General features: G+C 50.1%; 1 protein-coding gene across 1 annotated transcript in view; it reads right to left on the reverse strand.

Moving 5' to 3' along the window:
• dnah7 (dynein, axonemal, heavy chain 7) overlaps positions 1–18,760 on the reverse strand; it is a 570,689-nt gene that overhangs the window by 52,738 nt on the left and 499,191 nt on the right. The window contains exons 56-59 of the mRNA XM_072478629.1: positions 12,680–12,880; positions 7,385–7,546; positions 5,143–5,328; positions 4,783–4,920 (exon numbers count right to left, since the gene is read on the reverse strand). Of these exons, the coding sequence (XP_072334730.1) occupies positions 4,783–4,920; positions 5,143–5,328; positions 7,385–7,546; positions 12,680–12,880 (687 nt within the window). The remainder of the gene's footprint in view (positions 1–4,782; positions 4,921–5,142; positions 5,329–7,384; positions 7,547–12,679; positions 12,881–18,760) is intronic.

An 18,760-nucleotide genomic window follows, 5' to 3' on the forward strand; every position in this document is an offset into this window, starting at 1 on the left:
GTGACCAAAATGAAAATGTTGGCCCGAAGTTATGTCTGGTGGCCAGGCATTCGACACCGACATTGAGAAGGTGGCCCAAAACTGCTCCATTTACCAGGAGCATCAGAAGCTTCCGCCGGCCGCGCCCCTACATCACTGGGAATGGCCAGGGCGGCCTTGCATGCAGATTTCGCAGGCCCTTTTCAAGGATCCATGGTCCATCTATTAATTGACGCCCAGTCTAAATGGCTAGAGGTGCATAAGATGCAGGGGACAACGTCCTGCGCAACAACTGAAAAGATGCGTTTGTCGTTTAGTACACATGGCCTCCCCGAGGTGCTGGTCACGGATAATGGCACTCCATTCACGAGTGAGGAGTTTGCGAGGTTCACAAAGATGAACGGCATACACCATATCCGCACTGCCCCTTACCACCCGGCTTCAAATGGGTTGGCAGAGCGCGCAGTGCAGACATTCAAAAGAGGCCTAAAGAAGCAGTCTTCCGGATCAATGGACATGAGACTGGCTCGCTTTTTGTTTACGTAGCGGACCAACCCCCATGCGGTGACTGGGGTAGCTCCCGCAGAACTCCTAATGGGCTGGAGACTTCGCACCCGCCTTAGTATGGTTTTCCCGGACATTGGCGCAAAAGTACGCCGCACACAAGAACGGCAGGGACGGGGATTTTCTCGGCATCGGCCGATTCGGCAGTTTGCGCCGGGTGACCCAGTGTTAGTTCAGAATTTTGCTGGTGGTGCCCAATGGGTTCCTGGTGTAATCTTTCGCCAAACGGGCCCTATATCTTACCAGGGTCGTCTCCAGCGCAAACATGTAGACCACGTTCGGTCCAGAAGACTATCCCCTCAAAAGATTCCCCGCCCCGGGAGCTCATTTCTACAGCTGCAGAGACCAGAGACAAGGGAAGGTAGTCCTCACAATCTTCCACTGGTGCCTCACTCGAAGCCTGCGCAGGTCGTCACGGAACTGAATGGAGATAGAGACGCTGACATGACGAGGCAGCAGACTCTGACTCCGAGATGGAGACACAGGATGTATCAGAGGGGGAATCCTCGGGTCCACGGGCTGTGGATGTACAACCGTTGCGCCGTTCATCACGGAAGCGCCGGTCTCCGTCTCGTTACACGCCGCCTGATCCAGCGCCGCGTGCTAATGGTGTCTGGCCTGCGGCCAAACGAGTCCGACGCCCTCCTTCGCCAGGGTCTTCGGTGGATTCCTTGGACTTTGGGGGGGAGGGATATTATAACCTGCCTACTTACCATTGGCTGGGGACTAATGACAATCCCACAATCCTGTGGGAGTATGAGCTTCCCCAATGAGGGGGGGCGGAGAAACCATTAGTAAACTCCTAGTATAAATAAAGCTGGCCAGTCCAGGAACCAGCAGGAAGGAGTGTGGAGCAAGGGAAGTTGCTGCTGCTGTTATATATATATATATATATGTTATTGTAAATAAATGTTATTACTTTGTATCCTTAAAACTCATGCTGGATTCTTCGTGGCCCTCACAAAACCCACCTAACCTTTTTGGACACTAAGGGCAATTTAGCATGTCCAATCCACCTAACCTGCACATTTTGGACTGTGGGAGAAAACCGGAGCACCCGGAGGAAACCCACGCACACACGGGGAGAAAGTGCAAACTCCGCACAGACAGTGACCCAAGCTGGGAATCGAACCTGGGACCCTGGAGCTGTGAAGCAACTGTGCTAACCACTGTGCTACCGTGCCCCTCGGATCAGGGTATTGAACTTGATGATCAGCCATGATCATAATGAATGGCAGAGCAGGCTCAAAGAGCCGAACGGCCTCCTCCTGCTTCCATTTTCTATGTATGTTTCTATGAATGTTTCTAACATTCATAGAAATGGGGTAACATGGGACTGGTTTAGCACAGGGCTAAATCGCTGGCTTTGAAAGCAGACCAAGGCAGGCCAGCAGCACGGTTCAATTCCCGTAACAGCCTCCCCGAACAGGCGCCGGATTGTGGCGACTAGGGGCTTTTCACAGTAACTTTATTTGAAGCTTATTTGTGACAATAAGCAATTTTCATTTTCATTTCATTTCATTTACATGGCGGATGGAATTTGTGAATAAGGCATGACAAGCTAGATGTGGATAGGATGTTTCCCCTGGCTGATGACTCTAGAACCAAGGGACACAGTCTCTGAATAAGGATCAGATCATTTAAGACTGAGATGAGGAGAAATGTCTTCATTCAGAAGGTGCTGAATCTTTGAAATTCTTTACTCCATAGGTGAGCATGCTCAAGACAAAAAATGATTGATTTTTGGATATTAATGTCACTAAGGGATATGGTATAGTGAGTGAAATGGCATCAAGGCAGATGATCAGCCATGATTTGTTTGAATGGTGCTGCAAGCTCGAAGGGCCAAAGTGTCTACTCCTCATTCTATGTTCCGATTTGCTTGGGGTATCACCTCCTTTGAGCTTCAGTTCTCTGTCCATTCCTTCATCATGTGGCTTGGCATGTGATGGTGGAGAAAGCAGCTGCTGTTGGTTTTGTTGCTGGTGCTGGTATGTTTGTTCCTGCTGATTTTACCAGTGGTCCAGGCTACTGCTACAAATGTTGCTCCCATGCAGCACTGAAGAATGAAGGCAGTTGAAAACACTGCCAGAAATTGAAATTGACTCTCAAAGTAATGATCTCAGGGTCCCAATACTAATCCTGCAAGCACTAGCCTTTTACTGTGGTTGGCCACACACTTGACAATTTCACTCTTTGGAGGTTTCCCAGCAAATAAATGACATCAAACACTCTGTTGTCTTCGCATCTTGTTGACCCTGGTGAAATATAGAGGGCTGATGAAATCGCAAATTGTTAAACCCAGAATGCAAGACTGAAGTGAAGTTTAATTACTTGTTTGCATTTTATATTGTCTTTCCTGATACCTGCACAGACGTTCCTTGCTCATCTGCAAACCTGGATGTGGGCAGGATTTTGATCACTTTTCAGGGATATAACCATGCATTAGCAAATTTGGTTCCCCTTGGCAGTTAGAACTCTTGTCCATTGTGTTGAAATTAGCAGGATCGATTGTAACTTCTGGTTGCCCACGGGTGGATTTAGTTCATTCTGGGGATGATCTGACCAGAGAAACTCTTGTACCTCACTTTAATGGAACCAGCAAGTTATGGGGGCCACATAGAAGTCTCAATATAGATTGCGGGATTAAGGCTGACTCAATGGGCAGCTACAAATGCTTTTGTCTGAGGTAGCAAATGTTAGGAAAGGGTGAGTGAAAACGCAATGATTTTTCACTTCATTGCCTGCACTGCTCTTCAGCTTTCAGGCATGGATCTCTGATGGGGGTCTCTGTTGGAGGATTCTGTGTTCAGGGATACCTGTTGGGGGTGTCTGATAGGGAGGTCTGATGGGGAGGTATAGAGGGAGGGTTCCGAAGGGGGTGTCTGATGTGGGGGGGGGGGCTGGAGGAGTAAGTGGGTGGAGGGTCACCCTCATACATGCGTGCTGCGGGGAGTGACCCGTTATTCCCATGGTGGTGGGGGGGACAATGCCCTTACTTGTCAACGGAGGGTTGGTGGCTGGGGGGGGGGGGGGGGGGGGGGCAGGGTTTGCGTTTTGGGAGGAGGGCCAGCCACCAGATCTCAATATCAGGCCATCCACACAAAATTCCGACAAAATCCCGTGAGCTCCCTTCCATGCATACGTTTGCATGGAAAAGGGGAGTGAATCATGCTTGGAGGCCGCTCCCAGCACCAGCAGAGACCAGAAGTGATTCTATTCCGATGGGAGCACGTCATCTCTAGAATGGAGAATCCAGGTCCGGATCACTGGTAGGCACTTTGACTGCCCAGCAGTGGATACATCTGAAAGTGCAGGTGGCTTATGGTTGGTATTAACAGGGCAGTAAGTATACCAAATACATTTTTGAGGAAATTGCCACTGCATTAATGACAATTCAGACAAATTACAATCAATCCCTGTTTTCCTTAAAATCCAAATATTATTTTTTGCTTCTTGATATGACTTCATATGAATCAAAGAATCATAGCATTCCTACATTGCAGAAGGAGGGCATTCAGCCAATCAAGTCTGCAGCAACCCTTCGAAAAAGCACACTACCCATGCTTACTCCCCTGTCCACCCGCCCTATTCCCGTAAGCCCATAACCTTGGATACTATGGGACAACTTAGCATGGTCAACCAACCTAACCTGCACATCTTTGAGCACCCGGAACAAACCTACGCAGACACGGGGAGAATGTACAAACTCCACACAGACAATGATCCAAGGCCAGAATTGAAACCAGGTCCCTGGTGCTGTGAGGCGGCAGTGCCACCACTGTACCACCAATAGCCTACAGATATTAATAATGTAGTTATACTACACAGTTTGTAAGTTGATTGTACATTGCTTGGTTCAGGTGAGTAGTTCAACTGCAGCCAAACTATCTTCAACGTGGCATTTTGGAGAAGGCTTGAAATACCCAGAAAAGGATTTTGAATAATTCAGTAGTTTTATCCCCAGGAAGAATAATGTGGCACAAAATTTATTTCATATAATAGCTAAAGTTGGAAATGATAATTAGCTTTTGTGTGCCCAGTTCACATGTGCTCAATTCATGCATGGCTAAAATGATGATTTTATACATACTTGGGTTTGCCTAGATAGAGTAGTTACTTACAAGATTGATAAAGAAAAAATATCCCAGTTTGCACTGTTTGATCAGCCCAACATTATTTTTTAAGTCAAACATTGTAACCCATTTAATTTCGAACTGTAGCAACCATTTGACATACCTGAGTAAGTAGGATGCTGTCAAACAGGTTCTGGGTCTCGGACTGATCCTTCATGATATCTGCATTAGCGTGCATCCCAAAGACTTCTGGAGTTGAGTTCAAAGGGAGGCTCTTAGTATAGTTAATGTAGCTGCTGTACTGTAAGGTGATAAAACAGGGTTATCAGATGATTACGGGATACCACTATTTTCACTGCAATTTATGTTATTTTAGCTGTCCTTGATCTTGAAAACTAATAATCTAAGACCTGCCCGAAACCTGTCTAAATAGTCAACAGGTATGACTTTTTTTCTTTGTGTAACCATTATTTTAAGCATTATATCCACCAAGAATATCCATCAAAAGTAAAATTTTTCTTACATCTCCTTCTGGTGGAGCATAATAAATGCCACTCATGTCAAATGTGTAGCTGTCACTTGTTGTAATTTCTTTATTATAGAATTTATTTAGAATTGACCGAAGTGTGCGCCGGTCCCAGTCATCCGTCACTCGACCACCATAGTTGCATTCACAAGTCATATATCGAATAGCATCAAGGGGCACCTCCTGCATAAATGAACAAAAGTAGTCAATGTTAATTGAAAGAAACGGAGTACAATGAGCCAAATGGCACCCCATTTTACAGACCCTGATGTCGAGACCCTGCTAGATGCAGTGGAGGAGAAGCGGGCGACCCTGTACCCTGGCTTGGGATGGAGACTGCCAGACGCCACTGTTTGGCAGGCCTGGGCACAGGTGGCAGAAGCCATCAGTGCCATCAGCAACAACACCATCCAGACTGGCCAGCAGTGTCATAAGAAACTGCACGATCTATTCAGGGCGGCCAGGGTGAGTAGTTAGCACTGTGTCCCTGGCACCAATCCCCATCCCACACACCCATTACTCTAACTCCCCCCCCCCCACCCGGAGCTGAACACCCACCACATGCCGGCACCCATACCGGCTGCTTGGCTACTGAAGCCACCAGCTACACATCCCCTGGGCTGCATGCGTTAGACTGTCTATCACTCTGCGTTTTCAGTTTCTCCCCCCTCTGGAGAAGGCCACACATAACCGCCAGGAGAGGGAGAAACTGGAGGGGGCCGCCGGACCTGCGGCTCCACACCGCGGCAGAGCAGAGAGTCCAGGACATGATGGGCAGGCCTGAGGGGAAGGGCAGTTGCTGGGGTGGAGGTCGGCATTGGGTGAGGAAATGAGACCACGCTGAGTTGCAGTTTCTCATGACACGTGTGTCACCCCTCACCCCAACACCACCCCCACACCATCCTGCCTCAGCTCTCCAACACACCACCACCACACCATTCCCCCCCACCCCCAGCCTGCAGTCTAATTATGCGTTTTGTCTTGTGTCTTTCAGGAACTGCTGGTGATGGGGTGGGCCCTTCTGCGGTCCTCAGCCCCTAACCCCAGCCACAGCCAGAGCCCCAGGTGCCGACCTGCAATGATGACACCAATACGGACGGAGCCATCTACCCGAAACCCAGGAGCTCGAGTCTGAGGATGACACTGACTTGGGCATGGCCCGGTCACAGTGGGAGGTGGCCCAGTCACAGTGTGATGTGGCGCAGTCCCAGATGGAGATAGTCCATCCCTGTGCTCCATGGCTGCGCACATGCAGACGCTGGTCGAGACAGAACTCCAGGACTGGCAGCAAAGGTGGCAGAGGAGCCTCGGGGGTTGCAGGCACGGAGGTCACTGGTGGGGGGGATTGGGGGTGGAATGCAGTGTCCGTGCCCCTGGCCAGTCTCCCCCTAGACGGTAAACCTGGAGGAGATCAGAGCATCCTGTGTGTGTCGGACCTGGCGCACATAGTGTGGCCTCCCGTGCCTCATGTCCTGCCAATCCTCACCATTCCCTGCATCCTCCTTTTTGGTCCAATCAGGTTCTCACCAACTCAACAAGAATTGAAATATCATTATCGGGTTTGAGGCCAAATTCTCCGGCCTCCTGAAATGCTCCCAGAGCCCCTAGCTGGAAGTCCCGTGGATGTCAATCTCTCCTAGTCCTGACAAGCGATGACCAAGTACCGTGGGTGGGGGGGGGGGGGGCAAGGAGGTGAGCACCTTCTCTACCCTTACCTCCTTACCTCCAGGGTGCCGAGGAGGGCCCTTCAGGGCAGTTGGGGGTTTGGGGGAGCTGAGCTGGGATGCTGTGCTCAGGTCAGTGGTCTTCCCTAGGATGGTGGGTCATGTGGCAGGTGTTCGCTCTGTAGCTTTGAAAATCAGTCTTTCAGCATGTCAAGCTGTAGTTAGAAGTGTTCCCTCTGATGTGTTGGAACCCTTTGATGTCTCTCTCAGAGATCAGTACTTCAAAGGTTTCCAACACATCAAAGGGAAGACTTTCATCTTCATTTGACGGATCATTGAAATTGACATGCTGGGAGGGACATCAAAGGGTGTACGCCCTGCCTCTCTCAAGGCCACCGCTAAAGCCCCTCTCTTCCAAAAAAGTTTCACAGTGCCTTTGAATCCCACCTCAGCAGTGCTGTCCACGCCAATGGGCAATACACTGGTTTCCCCATGGGTGGCAGCACTTATTTTATCAGTTAAGTTGGACCAACCTATTGAGTCCAATATGACTTCCTTGGAACTGGATGACTTACTACATATTGGTTAAGGAACATGTGAAGCTGCTGTACACTTATCCGCAGATCCGTTTCATTAAACTCATAAGGGATATTCCATCCGAGTGGCCCAAATTTCCGTCTTTCCTGAACCAGAGCATGAAAGAAGCATAGGCCATATAGGAGCTTTTTAAATGCAGCCTGTTGGAAAAAAATAATACAACATCCATCCCAATCATTATGCACATCTCATCAGAGTAGACAGAGACTTTTTCCCCAGGTGGAACACATCATTACAAGGGGACATAAATTTAAGGTGAAAGGTGGAAGATATAGGAGGGATATCAGAGGTAGGTTCTTTACCCAGAGAGTAGTGGGGGCATGGAATGCACTGCCTGTGGAAGTAGTTGAGTCGGAAACATTAGGGACCTTCAAGCAGCTGTTGGATAGGTACATGGATTACGGGAAAATGATATAGTGTAGATTTATTTGTTCTTAAGGGCAGCACGGTAGCATTGTGGATAGCACAATTGCTTCACAGATCCATGGTCCCAGGTTCGATTCCGGCTTGGGTCATTGTCTGTGCGGAGTCTGCACGTCCTCCCCGTGTCTGCGTGGGTTTCCTCCGGGTGCTCCGGTTTCCTCCCACAGTCCAAAGATGTGCGGGTTAGGTGAATTGGCCAATGATAAATTGCCCTTAATGTCCAAATTGCCCTTGGTGTTGGGTGGAGGTGTTGAGTTTGGGTAGGGTGCTCTTTCCAAGAGCTGGTGCAGACTCGGGGGGCCGAATGGCCTCCTTCTGCACTGTAAATTCAATGATAATCTATGATTAATCTAGGACAAAGGTTCGGCACAACATCGTGGGCCGAAGGGCCTGTTCTGTGCTGTATTTTCTATGTTCTATGTTCTATGTTCATCAAGGTAGCTCAGATACTAATGTATCACAAATATGATACTTATTTTGACCTAATTTTGAAATAGATTTTCAAGCAATATTACTGTGAAAACTACAATGTTTTCTCTCACTGCAACAGAGACTGCACTCAGAACAGCAATCCATTGGTTGTAAAGCACTTTGAGACATTAAGTGGCTGGGGAAAGCGCTATGTAAATACTAGTCTTCCTTTCAAATATGCCAGCATTTTTCAAAATGCAATAAATCCAAAAATACCAATGCAATAAATAATTCTTGCATTTCGATTCATCAATAATTGTGTTAAGTTAATTAAAATTGTTAGCAGATTTGTTGATGCTATCAACAAATTTAACAAACTTTGTTTTAAGATTTTCTTCACATTTTGTATTAAACAAGGAATCATTTTTTCTCAGTCGAGCCCCAAATAAAACGTAAATTACACATTTAAGGCTAAATATGATTAGTCCCATTCTGCCTCTGCTGGTTTTGGAAGAGGTAGCAGTGTGTAAAGTTGGTGCTGCCACCATGGTTTAGCTTATAGTAGTGTAGGGCCAAGCATCTGGCACACTGCCAACTGCCTCTATGTTCAGCACATAAAGGAGGCCTATCCCACTTTAGGGAAACCTGAACTGAATTAAATGAGGCTGCTTCTGAATTCTACTGTTGGAATTCTTAATAAAGAAAATGTAAAAAGCGGGTCCCGGGGTCATGGTCGTATTACTCGAGGCTATACAAATTTCAGATCAGTTGCGATGAATGTATCACAATCTGCTGACATTGCGCCAAGTTGCCAGAAGAGCAAGGCATGCCATTTTCGGGGTTTGCGGCCATGGTATTTAAATTCAAGTCATAGGGAGTGTAGCATGTCTATCCATTTATCGAGTCCTGAAAACAATGGGGGTGGAGGGGGTGGTAGATGCACATTAAATATGAAGGGTGGAAAACCCACCACATTTCTGTCTACACCCGAACTCTGCTCATAATACAGTGGCTGGGATTTTCTTTGAAAAAATATTTTTATTTAATTTTTCTATCTGTACACTATGCAATAGGTGAGCAATTTGGCTCGTATGTACAATTTATATGTTCCCCTTTCATCAAACTTCCCCCCCGCCTCCCTCCCTTGCACCCCCCTCCATCACCCCTTTGGTTGTTCAGGCTCCATCTTGGGCACTTTCTTCTGTCGTAGATGCTGTAGGCTCGCTTTCATTTTGTATTTACTGCGTTTGCCCCAACGGCTTTGTTTGGGGAGGGGGGTCCTGTGGCCCCCTCCTCTGTCTATTTCCATGTCCCCTCCTGATGTTTCCCTGGGTTCCTTCCTTGCTGGCCCCCTCCCCATCTTTGCTCCTATCGGCTCTGTGTAAACCTATCTGCCCTCATTGCCCCCCCCCGCCCCCCCAACCCCACCACCTTCCCTTTCTATCCACTATTGACCTCAAACTGGTCTTGGAACAGGCTGATGAATGGCCCCCAGCTTTGTGGAAGCCCTCATCCGACTCTCGGATGGTGTACTTGATCTTCTACAGGTGGAGAAATTCCGACAGGTTTGCCAGCCAGTCTGCAGCTGTGGGTGGTGCTGCTGATCGCCAGCTGAATGGGAGTCTCCGGTGTGCCATTAAAGAAGCAAAAGCAAGGGCATTGGCCCTCTTCCCCATATGTAGTTTTGGGGGGTCTGATACCTCAAAGTCTCTCAGGCACGGCTTCACCCTCTCTCCCACAATGAAGAGCTTGCCATATGAGGAACGGTTGAGGATTCTGAGTCTGTACTTGTTGGAGTTTAGAAGGATGAGGAGGGATCTTATTGAATCTTACAGGATACTGCGAGGCCTGGATAAAGTGGACTTGGAGAGGATGTTTCCACTTGTAGGAAAAACTAGAACCAGAGGGCACCATCTCAGACTAAAGGGACGATCCTTTAAAACAGAGATGAGAAGGAATTTCTTCAACCAGAGGATGGTGAATCTGTGGAACTCTTTGCCGCAGAAGGCTGTGAAGGCCAAATCACTGAGTGTCTTTCAGACAGAGATAACAAAACCTCCAAACATGTACCCTTACAGGACGCCACCTCCACTCGCTCCAAAACCGACCCCTCCCCCACTACCCACTTCCTAAAGATCGATATAGTCACCCGGCAGTGATAATTAATCAAATTCGGAAGGGCCAAGCCCCCCTCCCCCGCTCCTGTTCCAGAAGGACCTTCTTCACCCTCGGGGCCCTACCAGCCCATACAAAACCCGAGATCACCGCGTTCATCTTCCTGAAAAATGCCTTCGGGATAAAAATTGGAAGACATTGAAACACAAATAGCAATCTCGGGAGGACTGTCATCTTCACAGTCTGCACCCTCCCTGCCAATGTCAGTGGGAGCATGTCCCACCTGCGGATGTCCCCTTTCAATTGCTCAACCGCCCTGCCCAAATTTAACTTATGGAGCTGACCAACAGTCCCTCGCCACCTGAATCTCCAGGTACCTAAAACTCCTTCCCACCACTTTAAACGGTAACTCCCTCAGTCTCCTCTCCTGCCCCCGTGCCTGGATCGTGAACACTTCACTCTTACCCATGTTTAATTTGTAGCCCGAGAACCGACCAAATTCCTCCACTATCTCCATGATCCCAGCCATGCCCCCAAACGGGTCTGTTATGTAAAGGAGAAAGTCATCCGCGTAGAGTGAAACGCTATGCTCCAACCCCCTCTCACTATCGCTCACCAGATGTTCGATGACCTAAGTGCCATTGCCAAGCGCTCGATGGCCAGGGCAAACAGTAGTGGGGAGAGTGGACACCCCTGTCTCATGCCCCTACACAAACTAAAATATGGCCTGTGATGTTTTCTGGCAGAAGATCCTGTTGGCCAAGAGGTCTGTGTCCAACCTCCATGCGGAGCATTGGGCACGGCCAGGCTCCAACCTCATACCCATGTAATGTGGAGCGTGGTCGGAGAAGACTATCACGGAGTGTTCCGCTCTTACTATGTCTGGAAGCACCGATTTCCCCACTGCAAAGAAGTCGATACGGGTGTATACCTTGTGCACAGGAGAGAAGAACGGTCTGTCAATGCCATTTCCAGTTCGAGGATCACCTTCCCCTCAGCCGCCACCTTCTTCCCCAATAAATCCATCGCCGGCTGCATGGTGACCACGCTTACATCACTGCCGCCTTGACCACCACCTGGATTTCCACTTTTATCGCCTCCCCCATCGCCATCAGTTCCTTCATCAGGAACGTCTTCCGTGCATCACCAGGCTGGGGGTGGGGTGTGAGGCCGTTGTTTGGGTTGTCGGACTCCCTCTCTCCAGGGTGGCAGGGGACCTCTTGCCTTGTGGGTACGCCGACTCATCCACCCGCTGCTCGTGGCCTTTTCCTCCACTCTTGCCAACTCTGCGGCTTCTCAAGCTCCCATTTGCTGGCATGTTGTTTCTATTCCCTACCTTTCTTGATTGTGGGTGAGATAAGTCCGAGTTTTAGGGCTAATTTCAAATAAAAGTGCCTATTTGGTTGTGTTCTGGAGAAGAACCACCTGATGTATGTCTGCTCAGCACATCACCATCACCGGAAGACCATGGATATGATTTTCTACCCTTTCACGCTGGTGGGACCTTGCGGGCCCACCGATGGAACACTCCCGCTGCAGGTTTTGCGGCGGCGAGGGATGTGTTCAACAGGAAACCCCGTTGTTACTGGCGAGCTGCCCTGTATCGCTGCAGAACATGCTGCGGAGGGGGAGGAAAATCTTACCGAGTAGGTGGGAGTGCAATAGAGTCAGCAACCCGCCCACCATTTTAAAATAAATAATCAAGGCCCAACTGAAGTTGTTTCCAAGATAATTTACCCAGATAAAATGCTACCCATGCCTTAAAGCATGGTATGGGACAGTCGGTAGAAATGTGCAGGCCTTTTTATCAGAAAAATTGTAATGGCAGGAAAGAAGTGAGGCACAGCATTCAGGGCGCCATGGCAAGGTGTCATGCACCTGCTTTTTATTTCCCTTCTGCGACCTCCAAAATGTACCCTCCCACACCCTCATCCTCTTCCCTAGGCTCCCTGATCCTTTCCTGTCCATGACCCCTGACTTACTGGGCCAGGGCACCATGACCACTTTCTTTGGGGGCATCCTTGCCACACCAGCAACATCCACTACTCAATACTGGCACTGCTGGGGCATTTGCCAGATAGTTGGACAGACCTCGAGGGTGGGATTTCCTCCCACTGAGGGGTTGAAATTCCCACACTTGGCCCATTTAGTCTGTGGGCAGTCTGTAACGGCAGCAGAATGTGCTTCTTTTAGATGTACGGCTGCCAGCCAACTCTTGCAACAGAGGCAGGAGCAATACATTCTCACCACCTCTTCCCCCTCCCGCCTTGAAATCCAGCCTAATTTGTTTATTGTAAACAAATGACAATTGAACTGGTACTAACTTGCTTCTTGCAGCTACTAAAGAACTCTGGATCAGAAATAGGATCCATGAGGTAGGATCGAATAATATTAGGCCGAAGACCCTTTGGTGCTTCATTAGTCATTTTCACGCCATTCTGTAGGACAGCAACTGGGAAATTTGGAGATGGATAGCTTGTAAGCCACAGTCTGAAGTCAGGATGCGTAGTCTCCGGATTAAATTCCTGCAATATAATGCCACAGATGAAATAATAATAATTCTAAGGGGGAAAAGTAAGCTCTACTAAACCTCACAGTAATTTTTTATTCTTAGTTACTTGTAGTGACTTCCAGATAAATGAGCCATAAGAAACAAACCTATAATCTACATTGAATAATACAAGTTCTTAAGTTAATACCTTTCTGATATTTGAATTACTGGTAAAAACAGAAAAGACAATGACCAAAATATAATAGCTGGAGCATATATGTTTATGCCTGTTACTCTTCTAAATTCTGGTGGGTACAAACCTAACCTCTCCAACCTTTCCTCATAAGACAACCTGTTCATTCCTGCTAATAGTCTAACAAACTTTCTCTGAACTGCTTCTGACACATATTTACATCTTTCCTTAGATAATGAGACCAGTACTGTGCACGAGGCCTAAAGAAGCAGTCTTCCAGGTCAATGGACACGAGGCTGGCTCGCTTTTTGTTTTCATATAGGACCACCCCCCATGCGGTGACTGGGGTAGCTCCAGCAGAACTCCTAATGGGCCGAAGACTTCGCACCCGCCTTAGCATGGTTTTCACGGACATTGGCGCAAAAGTACGCCGCACACAAGAACGACAGGAACATGGTTTTTCTTGGCATCGGCCGATTCGGCAGTTTGCTCCCGGTGACCCAGTGTTCATTTGGAATTTTGCTGGTGGTGCCCAGTGGGCCCCTGGTGTAATCTTTCGCCAAACAGGCCCTATATCTTACCAAGTGCAAGCCCAGGGTCGTCTCCAGCGAAAACATGTAGACCACGTTCGGTCCAGAAGACTATCCCTTCCAAAGATTCCCCGCCCCCGGAGCTCATTTCTACAGCCACAGAGACAATGGAAAGTAGTCCTCACAATCTTCCTCTGGTGCCTCACTCAAAGCCTGCGCAGGTCGTTACAGAACCGTGTGGAGATAGAGACGCCGAGATGACGGAGGCAGCAGACTCTGACTCCGAGATGGAGATACAGGACGCATCAGAGGGGGAATCCTCGGGCCCACGGGCCGTGGATGTACAACCGTTATGCGTTCATCACGGAAGCGCCGGTCTCCATCTCGTTACACGCCGCCCGATCCAGCACCTCGTGCAAATGGTGTCCGGCCTGCGGCAAAACGAGTCCGACGCCCTCCTTCGCCAAGGTCTTCGGTGGATTCCTTAGACTTTGGGGGGGAGGGATGTTATAACCTGCCTGCGTACCATTGGCTGGGGACTAATGACAATCCCACAATCCTGTGGGAGTATGAGCTTCCCCAATGAGGGGGGGGCGGAGAAATCATTAGCAGACTCCCTGTGTAAATAAAGCTGGCCAATTTGGAATCAGCAGGAAGAAGTGAGCAGCAAGCGAAGTTGCTGCTGCTGTTGTGTGTATATATATATATATATGTTATTGTAAGTAAATGTTATTTCTTTGTATCCTTAAAACTCGTGCCGGATTCTTCGTGGTCCTCACAAAACATACAATCCCCCAACAATAAAACAAAACCAACATCAGTACAAACAGTAGACATAGTCAACTGGCCAACAGCCCTGCTGCTCTCACAGATCCGGCATCCAGTCTCCGGACACCATCCAGTCCAAAACTGCAAAAGCGAATCCGTTCTCCTCCACTTTCAGCCTGGCAGCAGGCCAACCAAAATCCACTCCGTGCTCCACTCACAGCCAGTAAGCATAAAGGCAGCAAGTCACAAGTACAAGTCCCAGGCATGGCAACTCCAGGCAGGTAAACTTTACCCTCTCTTTCCCCTGCAAGCAACTTCCCTTCCATCCAATCGATCAGAGCACCGTTCTCCCTTACTGTAGTCCAGGCTTCAAAGTCTGAAAAAGGCAGCCGCATACAGAATAACACACCAGGTCCAGAACTAGGGTTACAGACAGAAGCAGCAGGAGTTCAGAGAAACACAGCCTGCATGTGCCTCAAAGTATGAGCTACTCAAGTAACTAGGGGGCGAAGCTCCCTCCTAATTGGAGGAGCTCCGCACAGAATATGAACCCCAGCCTGGAAGCAGTTTGGGGAAGGAGAGCCTGCACGGAGTGGAGTGTGGAGAGGAGTGATTATTGTGACTAGTGCGGAATAAAGTGAGTTGCACTCTGTCAGCCTGGCCTCTCGTGGAGTCTTTTCCTCCGTCTACAACACTGGTGACGAGGATCAAGTGGAACTGCTGTAAGAGGCAAGTGCTGCGACCTCGAATCGTTTATCAACCACCTCGGGAGGCCGTTCTCCGGCCAACAGGCATGGCATACATAGGTAAACTCGAGCCTTTTGACGCCGACTCGGATGATTGAGCCCAGTACGGACGCCATTACCAGTGACGAGCGACAGACCGTCACCATACTGACCGCCGTTGGCGGACTGACTAATGCACTAATCAGGAACTTGACTTACACGGACAGGCCGGACGGGTTGCCATTCGCCACGCTGATGGACCGGGTGGGCCATCACCTAAATCCATTGCCACCGATTATGGTCCGACGGTACCGGTTCCATACCGCATCGCACATGCCGGCAGAGTCCACAGGGGAATACTTACTATGATAACAGGGACTCGCCGCCCCCTTGCGGGTTTGTAGCTGCGCTGGCTGAATCGATGTGGGACTGCTTCGTTTGTGGGCTTCGGGACCAGGAGATACGGTGGAAACTGTTAATGGAGAATCCATTGACCCTTGACAAGGCCGTTGACATAGCTCTCGCCCAGGAAAGCTCCGACCGCGGGCAACAGGACCTTCAGGGCCTGGCGATCCTGAACATTGGACCTCGCCAACACCACCAGCCGACGGCTACCAGAAGCGAGATGACGGGAATTTCCCAGGACGAAATGCACCACAGGTCCCGTAACGGGCGCCATGAGTCACCCCGGAGCAACCGTGGAGCTTTCCCCGACTCAGCGTTCCCAGATGACAGACACCAGTATCGAGTGGGAAACCAAGGCCAGGAGCGAGGCTCTGCACGGTCGCGTGAGTGCGCCGTCCCACACCAACGAACAAGTCGTCATGTTCTCCCCCGAGAGGCTGCACATATTTCCTGGAGGACTTGGACGCTGAGGAGCCAACCCTACCACTGCTCTGTGTGACTGGCCCCAGAATGACATCTATCCGGGTGACACTGCTGTTAAACGGACACTCCACCGAGATAGAACTGAAGTCATCAGTCTACGCATGTTTGCCACCATCTGAACAGGTCTTAAGCCACTAGAGCTTTGCAACGTGGGGACCCAACTGGCCACACATGCAGGGGATCCCTGAAAAATCAAAGGCACTGTCCATGTGCCCATGGCATACGGAGACCAGTCCGCCTGCCTGGCATTGGTGGTAGTCGGAGGCAATGGGCCCAGCCTATTGGGGTGCGATTGGCTGAGTTACCTACATTTGGATTGGCAACGCGTGTGCAAGATGGACCCCCGTGGGCCGGATGGAGTGCTTGATAAATTACCGTCAGTTTTCGGCGAAGGCCTCAGGACCATTAAAGGAGCTACTGCCATGATAAATGTGGGGGAAATCCCCAGCTCTGGTATTTCCGTGCCCGCCCGGTGCTGTACGCACATTGTGCCAAGGTAGACCAGGAACTGGACCGTTTGGAGCAGCGGGGGATTATTCACTCTGTCCACGATGCCGATTGGCCGCACCCACGGTCCCCATTTTGAAGCTGGATGGGTTGGTGCGGTTCTGTGGTGACTATAAAATGACCGAGTATCCCGCCTTGACTGTTACTTGGTCCCTCGGATTGAGGATCTCTATGCACAGCTCAGCGGAGGAAAAACATTCACTAAGCTGGACATGAGCCACATGTACTTGTAGCTGGTGCTCAAGCCAAGTTCCTGGAAATATGTGACGATCAATACCCATCGGGGATTGAATGAATGTACACAGTTGCCGTTTGGAGTATCCAGGTGGTGTGGTTCCCGGGTATCTGCTGCTCTTGTCCTTCTAGATGATAGTCGATGTGGATTTGGAAGGTGAATTACTGCAGTGCACCTTGTAGATGGTACACAAGGCTGCCACTGTTCGTCGATGGTGGAGGGTTTGAATGTTTGTGGATTTCGGAGCAATCAAGCGGGCTGCATTGTCTCCTCGGCTTGTGCGATAGACCAGAGGGTTATGGAGAACATCTTGCGAGGGTTGCCAAGGGTAGCCGTCTACCTGGACGATGTTCTAATCACCGGGACTTTGCATCAGGAACACATGGAGAACCTAACCGAGGTCTGTTGAGCGGTTTGCTCGGGATGGGTCCACCTCTGGAGAGAGAAGTGCTTTTCCACATGCCCACGTTTTTTCCTAGATGGTGTCGAGCTTCTTGAGTGTTGTTGGAACTGCATTCATCCAGGCAAGTGGACAGTATTCCATTACACTCTTGACTTGTACCTTGTAGATGGTTGACAGGCTTTGGCTGTCAGGAGATGAGTTACTCTTTGTAGGATTCCTCGCCTTTAACCTGCCCTGGTAACCATAGTATTTATGTGGCAAGTCCAGTTCAGGGGCGAGATTCTCCAACCCCCCGCCGGGTCGGAGAATCGCCGGGGGCTGGCGTGAATCCCGCCCCCGCCGGTTGCCGAAGTCTCCGGCACCGGATATTCGGCGGGGGCGGGAATCGCGGCGCGCCGGTTTGCGGGCCACCCCCCGCGATTCTCCGGCCCGGATGGGCCGAAGTACCGCCGCTAAAATGCCTGTCCCGCCGGTGTAAATTAAACCACCTACCTTACCGGCAGGACAAGGCGGCGCGGGCGGGCTCCGGGGTCCTGGGGGGGGCGCGGGGCGATCTGGCCCCGGGGGGTGCCCCCACGGTGGCCTGGCCCGCGATCGGGGCCCACCGATCCGCGGGCGGGCCTGTGCCGTGAGGGCACTCTTTCCCTTCCGCCTCCGCCACAGTCTCCACCATGGCGGAGGCAGAAGAGACTCCCTCCACTGCGCATGCGCGGGAAGCTGTCAGCGGCCGCTGACGCTCCCGCGCATGCGCCGCCCGGAGATGTCATTTCCGCGCCAGCTGGCGGGGCACTAAAGGCCTTTTCCGCCAGCTGGCGGGGCGGAAATTCGTCCAGCGCCGACCTAGCCCCTCAAGGTTGGGGCTCGGCCCCCAAAGATGCGAAGCATTCCGCATCTTTGGGGCGGCGCGATGCCCGTCTGATTTGCGCCGTTTTGGGCGCCAGTCGGCGGACATCGCGCCGTTTCCGGAGAATTTCGCCCCAGTTTCTGTTCAATGGTAACCCCCAAGATATTGATTGTGGGGGATTCAGCGATGGTAATGCTTGTCATAATATACACCAGTACATCGTGGTGCAGACACACACACTGATGGACACATAGCAAGACCAATCAACACACACAACACCACAGCCAATCACCAGTGAGAGCACACTCACTATAAAGACAGAGGGCATCAGAGTTCCCGCTCATTCGGGATGCAGCTTCTCAGCAGGACAGAGCTTACAGCTTACAGCACAGATCTTCACCATGTGCTGAGTGCATAGACTGGTTAGGACAGCATAGGTCTTTATTTTAATCTAACATCGTGTTAACACACAGTGAAAGTATGTTCAAAAGTTTCTAACTTAATAAAATAGTGTTGTACTATTTTAAGTGTTGGTGGCCTGTATATGTTCCACGGATCCAGAGCACCCAACACATCAATGCCATTGAATGTCATGGGGCGATGGTTAGATCCTCTCTTGTAGGAGATGATCATTGCCTGAAACTTGTTGGGCGGCACGGTAGCACAGTGGTTAGCAATGTTGCTTCACAGCGTCAGGATCCCAGGTTCGATCACTGTCTGTGCGGAGTCTGCACGTTCTCCCCGTGTCTGTGTGGGTTTCCTCCGGGTGCTCTGGTTTCCTCCCACAAGTCCCGAAAGACATGCTTGTTCGGTGAATTGGA

The sequence above is a fragment of the Scyliorhinus torazame genome, chromosome 2, assembly GCF_047496885.1.
Source record: "Scyliorhinus torazame isolate Kashiwa2021f chromosome 2, sScyTor2.1, whole genome shotgun sequence".
NCBI lineage: Eukaryota > Metazoa > Chordata > Chondrichthyes > Carcharhiniformes > Scyliorhinidae > Scyliorhinus > Scyliorhinus torazame.